Raw genomic sequence first — 15,000 nt, 5'->3', positions numbered from 1 at the left:
TTCTGTTTCTAAAGACCTGAAACGTGCAATAAACTGTTTTCAAAAGACATTGTGATGTCGTTGTTTCTTCCCTTTTTAATTTGTTTCATATCAAAAGATAAAATAGCTACAATCAAAACAATTCCTTTGTTTCTTCCAATAGGCATTAATGATATCAAATATACTGAATTCTTCCGTGCATCTGTCTATTTGAGCGCGCGTGCGCGTTAATTACGGACATTGTATCAAACACTAAAAACAACGAAAATGCAAATAAACATGTTTATAATTTCACTTTTACCTGGTTTCTTCATTAGACCTGGAATTGCCCATACTCTGCTCTTCAGACAACGTTAGGCCCGGCGTGGCTCACATTAGGTCTCTGTCACAAGCCTCTCAGTATGCAACGCTTTTACCGGCTGTCCATCCTTCAACGTCCTGGTTTTCTTCAAACAATGAGCATTTATTGCAAATAGGCAATTCGCATCTCAAACATTTATACCTTATTGGTACTAATTTTACGTGTTATGTTGTAGTTCACAAGACTTACTGATTTGATTAATTTTTTATAAAGACTATTTTTCCAATTTATAGATTTCAAGATGGCTGGGGTCAATCAAGGAGACCTAAACTTGCTCATTTGTTTGCCTTTAATGCATTTTATTGGAAAGGAGGAATCAAACTGCCTCGAGTATTCATTTATGAATACTATAGGATTCATTAGGGTCATCCGTGTTTAGAAGTTTCAACCAATCAGTGAGCGTAAGAGATTCATTGAATTTGTTTAAATTGTCTTCTTTAAACGAGCGCTTAAAAAGTTTCTTTCCACATTTGTGCGGCAAAACTTCATCGGAAAATAATCCGATAAATCATTGAGAACAATACCGGTGAAGACAAGTGTTGAGAAATGATTGGTAAATATGTTGTCAATTAATGTTGCAGAATAGGAAGTCAGGCGAGTTGGATTCGATATGAGTGGTAAAAAAGCGTGTGAAAATAGACATTCCATAAAGTCCTGAGTGGGCACATGATGATTGTACTGAAGTTAATCTAAATTAAAATCACCCATCACAGCAACATTTGTTGTCTTTCGAAATAATGGAACGATCATCGAATTTATCTAAAAAAGCAGTTACGTGATAGTTAGGTGAACTATATATAGACAGAGCCGACAATGATATCTTTCCCTGGAGTTACGACTATTTCCACAAAAAGTGATTCAATTAATTATCTCAGGGTAGGAGAAATTACATTCCTGATGAAGTTTCAATGGACCCCTTCATGGACCCGGTCCATGGACTACCCCTGCGGACCACCCCTCATTCTGTAAAGTTACAAGCAGAAAAATCTTTAGACGAAAGAGGGAAGTGATGCTCTCACTAATCTGGACCATTTTAGAAATTGTCTCTTATTAAGTCAACTGAAAAAATCAGGTGGCTCCAACGGGATTCGAACCCATGACCTCTGCGATGCTGGTGCAATGCACTACAAACTGATCTTTGAAGCCACTCAGTTGGGAGCAGATCATCTTGTTGGGCTCATTTGTTCCGGTGATGGACTCCATTAATGAAATTAACGTATATTTGAAAAGCGGGTTATAGATGAATCCCTTTGGAGCCACCAAACAGGTGGTATAAGTGTCCATAACAGACAATTGCTTCAATCAGTACATGTAGCCCTATGTTCCTGTCACGGCCTTTTCACGGACCGCCATATATTTTTGGATTGAATTTCTCGCTAATGAGACTCCTGTAGGAGCCCGATGACCAAGGAAACTAACTTGATGTTATAGCGTCAACGAACCAGAATTGTCTAAAAATAGATCGTACATGGGCTCCTGGCCCTAGTTGCTCAAAAGGTGGATAATGCTGTCTACCGGATAAATCATTATCCACTGGATAGCGCAATTGGTTTCGCTATGACGTATCCACTGGATAGTGATTTATCTGGCTCATAGCGCTATCCATCTTTCGACCAACTAGGGCCTGGGGTCCTTTTCTCGAAAGTCCTGAAACTTTAGGGGCCATTTTCGGGTGACACAATTCCCTTTGTATCTCAAGAACGGAGAGGATTTAAGTCGTCAAAGTTCACAGTCATTTTTCTTTTTGCTACCTTACAGTTTAAAACATGTTAAAAGATCGGCTTTCTAAAGCAAGCGGTTCGCAATTTCACAAATGGCTTTCGGGTCCGAAAAGTTATCGGGACATTCGAGAAACGGGCCCCTGGTCCGTAAAAATACTTTGACATAGGCTTTAAGTATTGGAGTTGTTCGCTCCTAGTCATGAGCTTCTGCTTAAATTTTCCTGGTAAATGCGAGGATCACTTCGCTATTTCGTCTAAAGCTTTTTGGCTTACTACAGTCATCCTGAAGAAAAAGATCAAGATTTTGAAATCTGTGAAATGGAAGCAACAGGATGTCTCTTCTGACGTGTTAGTCACTGCAATTGATGTAAAATGTATTTTTGCCTACCGAATAAATGCGAAACAGGGGAAAATAATAATAATAATAATAATAATAATAATAGAAACGTTCTTGGTGCGCATTTAAAAATCTCAATGCGCTTACAATAAATAATTACAATAATAACAATAGGAAATTAGTAATAACCACCGTAATTAAAAATTAAAACGCTTAAGCTACAAAGGTATCATTTGCCATCAAGGAGGTGGCGACGAAAAAGGTAAGTTTTAAGTGCCGTTTTAAAAGTTGACAGAGACGAGCCTGACTTAATATGCTCAGGTATAGAGTTCCACAGTTTAGGAGCAGCGAAGGCAAACGCCCTCTCACCATAGTAGAGGGTATTAGGGCGGTACGAGTTCTGAAGTAAGGATTGCATGGAGGAGCGAAGTGTCCGTGAAGGATTCCGAAACTTGAGTAGCTCGCGGAAGTAAGATGGACCTTGATTGTGGAGACATTAAAACGTAAGAAGCAGGATCTTAAATTCCAGTCTGGCAGGTATAGGCAACCAGTGGAGATCCCTCAAAATAGGGGTCATATGGTCAGATCGACGAGCTCCTACAATCAGCCTAGCTGCAGTATTCTGAACTCTTTGTAGCTTAGCAAGTTCGTAGGAAGGCAGACCATATAGGAGACTGTTACAATAGTCTAGATGCGAAATAACAAGTGCATTTACCAATCGCTAAATATAGTGAACGAGCTCCTGGAGGGGGACTGGAAACTATTCATTTCAAAGGCCTTTTTCTCAAAAACCTAGCCGTACGACCGGGGTTGAAATTTTGGGAATTAGTAAACAATATGAGGACGAAGCCGTCAAAATTTTTTGAAAAATATCTATCAGATAGTTTTTCAGTTATTATCAAAGTAGACAAAAATCGACGTTTTTGCCATTCGTGAAAAATGTGTCTGACAGATTTAACTATTTATTTCTATACATGATTATTTTTTCTTGCTAAGGAAATCCTGAAATTTTAAGGTGGGGTCGTACTTGTCTAGTTTCCAGTTCTCCCTCTAGGAGCTTGGTCACAAAATTTAGCATTTCCCCTGATTTGCATTTATTTGTTAGATAAAATTACATTTTACATCAGTTGCAGTGACTAACTTTTCCTGTTACTTTAATTTCACAGATTTCAAAATCTTGATCTTTTTCTTCGGAAAACTCGTATTGAATTTACAAAACGAAAGGATATGTCCAGGTTTGACCCTAATTATATGCACGCAGATTTCAATAAGCGTCACGAAGTGTCCCCTTGCTCTTCTCGCCAACTTCAACATCACTAGTGTCTCAGAATACAGACAATTTACGTCACAAAGTGTCCCCCAAATGCTGCTCTTTAAGTAAAGATTAACTGCTGCATTTACCCAAAGCTAAAAATAACGCAACCTTTACCCTTACCTTATTGTTGAAAATAAGTAGCAAATGCTTAGACTTAAAGGGACACTTCTTGTTGGACGTCAAATTAGGCGTGCATCTAGTTAGAGTCAAACCTGGACATAAGACGAGGGGTGGTCCACAGGGATAGTTAATGGAACGGCTCCGTGAAGGGGTCCATGGACCGGGTCCACAGGGGTGGTCCATAAATACCGACTCCTCCACCTGATTTAGATATCCGATGGTTTGACATAAAATTGTGCCCAATAATATTTACTAACTCTGAAGTGGCATCATTTAGCCAAGTTTCCGTGACACCCATAACGGAAGGTGTTGTTTGCATATTCATCATAATCAGTTTAAGTTAATCGAGATTTTTAAGCAATTGCAAACTACGAGTATTATGTGCATAATGGTGAATACACTCCCGTTATTTGCAATACTACTTTGATTGTTAAGTTCTCCTTCAACGACATATTTACCACAAAGAAAGCGAGATTCAAAATTTGAGTCGGGATCGAGATAACTGGAAAGCATATTCCCAAGCTCAGACCGATCAATAGGATTAAATAATAATGATTCGAGACGATCTCCGTCATAATGTACAGGACCATGGGACATTTTGTAAAGTACTAAATTAAACAAGCTATCATCCAAGTGATTAACGGTGTAGCCACGAATACCAGTATTTTTTTCCGTGTAATAAGAGTTCATTTGTTTTGTCCTTTATTGGTTTGTCCTACTATAGTTTTCTTAGTCCGTAATTAAGCCTCGTTTGTTTTTTGTCTACCTTTGTCACACTACCCACAGGCTCCCCAAGCTGAAAATACGTGGTGTATGCGACAGCTTGTGTATATAGAGAATTGTATGGAAAAATCACCGATCGTAAAAAAATTGTGTAAATAACTATCTCATTTGAAATAAAGTTTTCCTACCTCAAATGTGTGACGAACTTGTCTCTTGTGCCGAGTTTAGAGCCATTCTGACGCCTTTTAGTGAAGTTATCCGGAAACCGTTACTAAAAGAATAGGAAGGCCGACCACTCAATCCATCGCTGGCCAGACCTCACTCCACAAATCGTTTTCTCCTCAACAGGAAAAGTCCCGAATCGCAATAAAAACAACAGTTCCATAAAGCCCAATAAATTTCACTCCAAATACGTGTGTTTCGGCGGCCGAAAGACTCGTGAAGAACGAAAACTTTGCGTTAAAATTCACCTCTCCGGCTTTCCTCAGAGGCTTGTGACCGGGCAGTCAACAACGGCCGCTCGCAAGGGCTCTCGCAAGGCTCTCGCAAGGTGGTTTCACCTTCAACTCTGATTGGTCCATTTGAATTTGACCGCGCGCTGGCAACACGACTCTCCAATCAGAGTTGAGGGTGAAACCAGCTTGCGAGCGGCCGTTGTTGACTGCCCGGTCACAAGCCTCTGAGGAAAGCCGAAGAGGTGAATTTTAAGACAAAGTTTTCGTTCTTCACGAGTCTTTCGGCCGCCGAAACACACGTATTTGGAGTGAAATTTATTGGGCTTTATGGAACTGTTGTTTTTATTGCGATTAGGGACTTTTCCTGTTGAGGAGAAAACGATTTGTTTCAAATGAGATAGTTATTTACACAATTTTTTTACGATCGGTGATTTTCCCATACAATTCTCTATATACACAAGCTGTCGCATACACCACGTATTTTCAGCTTGGGGAGCCTGTGCACTACCTCGTTAACACCCTTGTAAGGGTGGTATTGTTCTTTGTGTCAGTTTCACTGGTATTGTTTAGTTTCGCATATACGTTTGTGCATGTTGTATGAAAAACCGTTACTGTAATCCGGAGAGCCGCACAGATCTTGTAAGTGTCCGGTTTTTTCTGAATTCGTTTTCCTTTGGTTTTCTATTAATACCTTTCCTTGTAATCTCATGTATTTGCTCCGTCTTTCCCTTCAGTGAATCGTCAAGTAAAATAGTACGATATCAAAGTGTGCGCAGAGTCGTTAACAAACGGGAAGGACAGATAATAAATTCGAGTCACTAGACATTATAGACTCAAGAAAACATGTAAGCTAAACACGATAATAGAGGTTACTGAGCTCAAAGGAAGGCCTTGCCGTTCCGCAACGTTCTCTAAATCGGCACGAGACTTCGGTTTGACGTAGATAAACGACACAATTCTTTGCCCAGCAAAATTTGTAGCCATTCCGATTTTGAAATCTCTTGGCATCTACGGGAAAATGTCGGTTTTGGTGAGTGAGATGGTCGAATAACCTCACGTCTTCAAAAGAGCAGTGGGCAGAAGTTGCTGTGACTTTGCAAGCATCATTCCGATTGTTCATGACTTGTTCTCTGATAATCCTTCTTGTAAATTTGCAAACTATTGGTCTTGGACCAGGAATTGCATTTCCTTTGGGAACTCGATGGGCAATTCAATGTCATAGCATGACATTTCTACTCCTACTGCTTTGAAAAACTTTAGGCATAAAGCAGTGGAGAGACGGAGAATTTTATCAGAGAAATTGAAAAATCAGTCCTTTAAGTTGATGATATCCCATAGCGGTACGTTGAGTGGAATTCGTTTTAGAACACTGTTATAATAATGACCTGGGTCCATTAATTTTTCGTCGTAGTCTTAAGGTAGCTCAAACGAGTTTCAAAACTTTCAAGAGACCTTGTCATTAGAAGGAATGACACTACAACACTTTATCACGTAACAGCAATGTTATGGTATCATATCACACACCAATTATTGCTGAAAAAGAAGTAAGTCATTTTTCTGACGTAAACAGCTACCATGGTAACAGGACCGTATATTTTGGCTTTAGTTGCTCATATCTGAAAAACGAACTTGTTGACCCCATAGTTAATCGAGGGACTGGTTATGGAACCTTAAAATCTTCAAAAGCAAGATCAATGTTGTCGCCAACAATAATAAAGATATGTTTAAAATTTAAAAAAAAATTAAAAATGAATAATGTTTCTCAATCGATGTTGAACTGACCGTGACCCTGCGCAATCTTTTGTTTTGCTTCGCACGGGTTTGCAAATTAGTTACGTATAATTTAATCGAAGGATTTGATTGGTTATGTTCTCGAAAAAAGGTGTATTTTGAAACAAAGGAACTTGTCGAGTGTCATAACCACCTCCATGCATTAACTACGGTGACCCCAATTTTTTATTGCGCAAAAGTAATCAGTAGGCCAAGATGAAAGTCTCTGCAAAGTTGAAAAACGTTCTGTGGAGCGGATTCATACCTATCATAATATTTCAGTAATTTAAGGTGGCTCTGAATCCGCTTCATAGAATTTTTTTAATAATAATAATAATAATAATAATGAGAATAGTTCCAAAGGATTTAAAGAAGGGACTAGAGAATATTGGTATAGAGACCAAGATAGACGAGCTTCAGAAAAGTGCTATTCTGAACACGGCAAGGATTCTTAGGAAGGTCCTATAAGTTTGAGGAGACTTGTTGTCACCAAGCTTCCTGGAGTACGGAAGTTCCATTGGAAACTGATCCAATGTGCGAAAACAAGATAATAATAATACTAATGATAATAATAATAATAATAATAATAATAATAATAATAATTTATTACTTATATTGCGCCTATTCCATACAATATTCAAAAGCGCATCACAATAGTGTATAACTTAATAACTAAACTTACACCTGTAGTATAAATCATACAAGTCTTTCAATAAGGCTTACAAACTATTTACATTAAAAATCTAACATAGAATAATAACAACTGTAGAAAGAACTTCTAAAAGACTAATGGATAAAAGAAACTTACTAAGATAACTGAAATGATTCCTTGTATAAAATGTTTTAATTATAGTCTTAAAAGATTCTAAGTTCCTTGCTTCCCGTGCAGACCTAGGTAACTTGTACCATAAAAGGGAGCAGCTATCTGAAATGCTCTGTCACCCATTGTTTTCTTTGTTTTCGCAATTGGTCTTTTAAGCAAGGGTCATTGTCATTGACAGCACAAACTTAAGGCTGTTGAATGCTAATTAGGTCTGAAAGGTACTTAGGCGCATGACCGTGCAAAATTTTATAAGTTATCAGAAGTATCTTATAATGTATTCTGGCGCGCATTGGTAACCAATGTAATTCTGCGAGCAGAGGTGTTATGTGACAGAACTTGGGCGCGCGATAAATAAGTCTTGCACAAATAAGAGCCCCAGTTAGGAATAAAATGACTGAAATCACGGAGCTCATTTGTGAATGCAGAAAGTTTCATTCTGGCATGCTGATTACATTTCAGAAATACAAAATGGGGGTCACTGAGTTCGTTTTTGAGATATGAGTAGCTGTTGCCTAGGTAACTTTTTACGCCACAAAAATGACCGAATCTTTTTCAGCAATAATTGGTGTTTGATATGGTACCATAACATTTCTGTTAAGTGATGAAGTCTTGTAGAAGTATGAATTCTTCTAATAAGAACGTTTCTTTCAAGTGTTGAAACTGGTTTGAGCCACCTTAAGTGTAAAGTATGCCAATGAATAGCAAAGAAGGAATAAAAGTTATCACTTGCTTGTGATATGAGAACATCAGGTCAAATATTTTTCTTCTTTTTCTTACCACTTATGCGTCATAAAAAATTTGCATACTGTTAATATTATAATTCAGACCTATAACAAAACGACTAAACATACCTTCCAGTTTCACTGTGCAACAGACACGAGAGAATACTTTGGACGTTTAGGCCGCACACCGTCTTAACATTACAAACATGAGTATTGGAAAAAGCCACATCTATTGGGTGCACATAAATTGACTAAACACATTTCACACACAATACAGCAAGGAAAGTATATCCAATACACAAAGTAGCGGCATTGGCGGATACGAAAACCAAAAACTCTGCGGGAAAAAAATGGAAACGTATCCTCCCCGAACCAAATTCAGTGCTGCAAATACGTCATGGCGGCCATGTTAGTGTAAAAAACGTCTTTTGGGAATTTGTCTCTATGATTATTATTATTATTATTATTATTATTATTATTATTATTATTATACCAAACGCGAGCGACATTTTACTTTTATTTTGTGCACCAACATGGCCGTCTAATCACGTGAGTGCAAACTAAGAATTGCGTAACAGATAAATGTGTACAATTAAAACAAAAATGAAGCTTAACTATACGTCCAAAATCTTGAAAATCGTGGGTAATAGGTGTCGGCCTCGAATGACTAATCACGTGCTATACCTCGCTTAGATACACTTAAGTCACTACCTATAATCGCTCACTTACACCTTCTGCAACCCAGGCCCTCTCGCTCTTGTGACGCAGAAAAATTCAATTTGAGGCTTATTCTTTACCACTCAATCGCGAGAAATTCCGGCATTAGACAAGAAAGGTAAACAAATCCGTAAAATGACTCAACTGAAGACTATCAGGTTGTCGTTTGTTATCCATTAAGTGCAATTACAAACAACCAGACAAATCGAGGCAGTGAATTGTCTTTCACTGCTGGTTAAATAAATTCTCGCTGAAGCCTTCTTTGCAGGAAAACGTCGAACAAAGTTCACTTTCTTCAGCATGAACACAATGTTGGTTTTGGCCTGTGCCGATCTCATTAACTTTGTCTTCAATTTAAGTAGTTTTTGTGGAGGAAAAACCTTTTAACTGTGTTCTACTTCAAAACCAATTACGCTGAAGAACAAAAAAGCCAAAAAAGTAATCGCACTTTCGTTATAATCTGCATGACGTTATCCAGTACAAGAAGTACTTTTAATTTAATATTCCATCTTGTAGTGACATGATGAAATCATTGATTATAAACTAAATGTCCACCGGCTCAAACTTTTATGCCTTGGTATATCAACAACTTTGTAACTCACCTTAACAAGTCCATTTTCTTTGTAATCTGTCCATCTATTATTGTCTGTAGATGACTGTAAGGTGTACTTCTTTACCGAGTAACGAAAAATTCCACCCCCTTGAGTGGACACAGCACAGATTACATGAAGCGACTGTAGGTCAACCTGCAGATACTCGTTATTATCCCGATTGCGAGCACACCATGATCCTCTTACTTCATTCAATCTACCAAGACTGGCTGGAGACTGGGAGTCGGCGCTGGAGGCTGTTATCCTTTCATCTGGTATTAAATCGTTTTCCATTCCAAGATCCCAATCAATACAGTCTCCTACGTTTAAATAAACAATTGCAGTTTATGTTACAGTTGAAAACTCTCCGGCGGAAAACAAGCCTCATTTTATTTTGTTCTTTTCCCAAATAAACTAACATTTGGAACCATTTTTTTTATTAATGCAGTAGATAAAGGGTAACAAACACTCGATGAGCTAAACTGATTATTATTATTATCATTATTATTATTATTATTATTTTATTCATTATTATAATAATAATAATAATAATAATAATTATCATTATTATTATTATTATTATTATTATTATTATTATCGTCATCACCATCATCATCATCGTCATCATTATTATTATTATTATTATTATTATTATTATTATTCTTAGTCTGGAATACCATGCAATACCAGTAAGAAGTATTCGGTAGTCGAGCTCTTTTGACACCTATCATTTTTATTGTGCTTTCTGTTTCCTATGTGGGTAGCCCTACGAAATGTTTTCGACATGCCAATACAGTTTCTGCACTATTTGTCCCATTTGGCATTTGATAAAGATACCAGAGTGGGGCGAGATGCATTAATTTTGGGTAATTTTAGCTACATTCAAGAGTAGCATCAAACTATGTCTGAAAGTTAATTAACAAGAGTCTTCCAATTAATGACCTGATCAACAACAACAACAACACCTAGGAATTTTGTACTTTCAACTTGTTCAACAACATTGCCATCCATCACAAGAAAAATATAGTGAGCTAAATCTATATCGGCCTAGGTCTGAAAACTGTGAGTTTGGTTTTCTTCATATTAAGAGTGTATGGGAATTTTGCCGAATTCGAACCATTATAATTCCTTTAAGGTCTGACGATTGTGGATAGCGAGAATACTTCTCAAAAAGCTCTTCTCTTGAGATTATTTTCGTGAAGTATGACTTTCAGAATCAAGCTATAATGACCGTAAACGAAATTTGTAAATTTCATATAAACCCTAGTAAGCAAAATTATGCAAATTCCCGCGAAATTTGCAGCGACATGAGGAGCTTTCTAATATCCAATTTTCAGACGTTCTGCTTTGTGCAATGATCTAATTTTCTGTTGAGTGAATAATATTATTAAGATAACTAAATATTATTTTAGAAGTTTTGAAATCTGCCTTTTTGCAGCGGAGTTACAGAGGCTTGAATTCGGCCAAAATCCCATACATTCACTGTAATTTAAGCCGCGTTTGCCCACCAATCAAGATGGCGTCAGAAACCGTGAAAAGGTCTATAAATAAACAACAATGATAACGTTATCATGTGCGTCAGTTCTCCTATAGATAATAAATAAGAAGTCAAACTGCAGGCATAATTCAGCTTATTGGACAAACAATAACTGTCATCACTAATTTGCGAAATGGTGAGGATCACGTTTTTACAAAAGCACCTAAAATATCATAAAGGCGCTGTGTTAAAGTGCTACTATGATAAAAAAAAAATGTTCGTTTTTATATTCAGATTTTGAAGGTGCGATTGCTTAACACTTGACTGGCAAAATTCTGAGATTTGATTTTTATCCAAAGGTCAGGGGCACCCAAAGATAATCTTCGTTGAATTATGTGTTCAGGAGAGTCGAACTGTTCTAAGAATTTCGGTTCTACGTTGCCAAACAGCTACAGATTTCTTTACTGTAGAACATTATCTAAAAGATTCGAAACCAGGGAAAAGTAGTCCCTTACGTTTTCGGAAGGGGTATTTTTACAATTTTTGGCACTTAAAAAGGTCACCTAGCAGTTTCGGATGAGCAAATGGTTCGGTTGGAAGTTCTTAGGAGGTAACGTTCAGCTAGCAATTTCTGAAATGAAGACATCATTCCTTAAAATTTTCGGACACTTCAATTTTCAGCTAAGATATCCGAACGGATCAAATTCTGCTAGGTGATAAAAAAAATCTCTTTAGACAGTCTTTATACATTACAAGGAGCTTAGAAACGTTTCCCAAAGGCTTTCATTTGGCTTAATTTACTCCTTGGCTGCTCTTGAAAGGTTGTTTACTTTGAGTGTTTTGGACTTTACGGTCCTTTTTGCAGGTTAGATTGGGCTATTTCAACAGTTAAATTATAACAATAATCTGCATTTTAGCCCTAGTCTGCAGTCTGCATTTTACACTGACCAGTTTCGAAACTCGAAATTTCGAGTTTGTGGACGCAAAATTTCGAGTTTCGAAACTCAAAATTTCTAGTTTGTAAATTCAAAATTTTAAATGTGAAATTTGAAGCAGGAAAACTGATCACGAAATACCATGTCCCTTACGGGCCACCGTAGAGTCCTAAGATGCCTTTTAATGTCTTCGGTTAGTTTTACACCAATGAATGTCGCGATAAAGCTCCATCGCAAGATGAAACTTGACAGGAACTGACAAACTAGATTCGTTTAGCGACCAGCTGTGCGTGTTAATGAATATTAATACGACTAAAGTTTTTTTCAATAATTGCTGTCAATTTCGTATTTCATAATTTTATTTGACACTAAAGGGAATGTGACTCATGGTTAACATGTGAAACTGTTTAACAGTTCCTTGCTGCAGAAGTTTAATCCCAAGGACTGAGCCGTAGAATTAATTTTTAATTATAGATTCTAGTAGCTTGGTGAATAGGTTACTTTACCAACCCTTGAAACTTAGTATTTGTAGTAATTTAGTATATTTACAACAAGAAGGGAAAACAAACTAATCTATCTATTGAATAATCATGTTTGCCTGCGATGTCCAGTGGATAACGACAATAATGAAGACCAAATATAAAGCCAATTTTCGGCAAAGACTGTTCGAGATGGAGGAAAAAACACTGAAAATATATTGACCCGGCAGCCAGATCAGGTTCAAGCAACAGGGATGAACTTAAGTTTCCTTTACCTTTTGCCAGTAAATGCAAAAACAACTAGCTATGTTTGGTAATTTGTCGCAGTTTCCGCTAGGAGGAAAATTGTCGTTCAAGATGATGGCATTCTACCAACCAAAAAAAAAAGCCCGCTGAAAAGGTATTGTGCAGTTCAGGACCTTACAGAAACTCTTGTTAAGGGAGCCAATATTGTAAAGGATTTGTAGTAAATCAGATCCTTCCTTTCAAGGATCACCCGTCTTAGAGAATCCCCATTTTGGAATTTCCCCGTTTTAGAGATTCCCTGTTTTAAAGACTTCCCTCCCTAAATCCTTCATTACCTATTATGGAGAGCCGTTTTAATTTAACATTTTCTACCTGGCACTTCGCATTTTTTTTAAATCCCGGATTTTTTATATCTTGCATCTCGCATTTCCTAACTCGCCTCAGTCTCTCATTTTCTTTATCGCGCATTTCCTAACTCTTACTTCCCCAGCCAGCAAGCTTCCGTATTTGCAGGCCTTCATATATAATGATCGTGACTAACTAAAGATGAAATCAGACTCAACCCGGACACAATGTAGTAACGAGATGAAAAATGCAATTTTACACCAAAGAATGTCGCGATAAAGCTCCATCTCAAGATTAAGCATCATGGAAAGACAAACTAACTTCTTTTAGCGGCCAGCTGCTCGAGTTAAAGAATAATAAAACTTAAGTTATTCTATAATTGCTGTCAATTTAATGTTTCGTAGCTTTATTTGAAACTAAAGGGTAAGATGACTCATGGTTAACATGTAAAACTGTTTAATAGTTTCACGGCTTGGTGCAGAAGTTTAATCCCTAGGACTGGATGAGCGATAAAATTAAAATTTGTAAGTTAAAGATTCCAGTAGCTTGGTGAGAAGGTTACTTTACCAACCCTTGAAATTTAGTATTTGTAGTGATTTAGTATATTTACAACAAAAAGGATTGGTAGTTCCTCAAAAATGACACTGGTCGTAACGGCGTTTAATTTAGGGGAGAAAATGAAAAATTATCCTCAAGTGCTGACGTTCTTCACAAAACCTCAATTTGCTCTATTTCACGTTGCTGTTTTGCTGACGACGGCAAAGAAATGGACAAAAGTGAAAAACGCACGTGCAGAGCGTGCAAAGCTATTGTTTTTGCCTAATAAATATGCAAATTTGTGACGTTCTCGTTGTTGTCGCCGTTGTCATTGCAAAGTTCTCTATTGTGAGTTAGCCGCACGGTGCAGCTCAGGACCATACGGATTTCAACTTTTTTTTCAGGAAGCCAGTAGGGATTACCCGTCATAGAAATTCCCCGTTTTAGAGATTTCCCGTTTTAGAGACTCCCCATACTCAGTTTCCCTTCCTCGATTGTCCATAACCTGTTATGGAGAGCCATTTTAAATTGATGTAACATTTTCTATCTGACATCTCGCATTTTTATCGCCGATTTTATAACTTACACCTCCTATGTCTCCCACAAGATTCCGCGTATTCGCAGGCTTCCTTGTATAATCGTGACTAACTAAAGACGAAATCGGACTCACCCGAGACACAATGTAGTAACGAGATGAAAAATACACCTTTACGCCAAGGAATGTGGCGATAAAGCTTTATCGAAAGATTAACCATCACGGAAAGACAACGGAGCTTATTTTGGCTGCCAGATGCTCGTGTTAAAGAATATTAGGATTAAAGTCTTGCAATAATTGCTGTCAATTTAATTTCTCGAAACTTTATTCGCAAGTGAAAGGTAAGATGGTTAACCAGTCAAACGGTTTCAGTTCAGTAATAGTTGCTACGGCCGGGACTGAGACGTTTAACACCAAGGACTGACTGCAAAAATAAATACCTAACTTATGATTCCAGTCGTACATGTATTACCAGGCCTACAGTAATTAATACCAATACTGCTACGCTTATCGATGCAGTATTCCAACTAACAATCGCCATAGATTTCTTCAAGCTGATATGGTGGAATCGCATTTAAGTGATCATAAACACATCTGCACTGCTATGAAATTTCATTTTCCAAGATCATGACCTAAGTTTTTGACATACAGAAAGACAAGAGATTTTAACTAGGAGCAATTTATCAAAGATCTAAATTGTACTCCATTTTATATCTCTCATATCTTCGATGATATTGATGATATTCATTGGGCCTGGCAGAAGCTGTATACCAATGTAATTAACGCGATCGCATTCCTTTAAAGAACGTCAAT

At 37.4% G+C, this 15,000-nt stretch overlaps 2 protein-coding genes and 1 long non-coding RNA gene across 3 annotated transcripts in view; all 3 read right to left on the bottom strand.

The window, feature by feature from the left end:
* LOC138004429 (uncharacterized) overlaps positions 1-4,430 on the bottom strand; it is a 5,470-nt gene extending 1,040 nt beyond the window's left edge. The window contains exon 1 of the mRNA XM_068850938.1: positions 4,233-4,430. Within this exon, the coding sequence (XP_068707039.1) occupies positions 4,233-4,430 (198 nt within the window). The remainder of the gene's footprint in view (positions 1-4,232) is intronic.
* The window catches only part of LOC138003125 (uncharacterized), a 315,129-nt gene that overhangs the window by 247,551 nt on the left and 52,578 nt on the right, over positions 1-15,000 (bottom strand). The window lies entirely within an intron of this gene.
* Positions 1-15,000, bottom strand: part of LOC138004427 (uncharacterized) — a 137,591-nt gene that overhangs the window by 104,085 nt on the left and 18,506 nt on the right. The window contains exon 2 of the mRNA XM_068850934.1: positions 9,646-9,953. Coding sequence (XP_068707035.1) covers positions 9,646-9,953 — 308 coding nt within the window. The remainder of the gene's footprint in view (positions 1-9,645; positions 9,954-15,000) is intronic.

The sequence above is a fragment of the Montipora foliosa genome, chromosome 5 (genome assembly GCF_036669935.1).
Source record: "Montipora foliosa isolate CH-2021 chromosome 5, ASM3666993v2, whole genome shotgun sequence".
Lineage (NCBI taxonomy): Eukaryota > Metazoa > Cnidaria > Anthozoa > Scleractinia > Acroporidae > Montipora > Montipora foliosa.
Note: the sequence above shows the minus strand (reverse complement) of the source record. Positions and strands in the feature narration are given on the sequence as shown.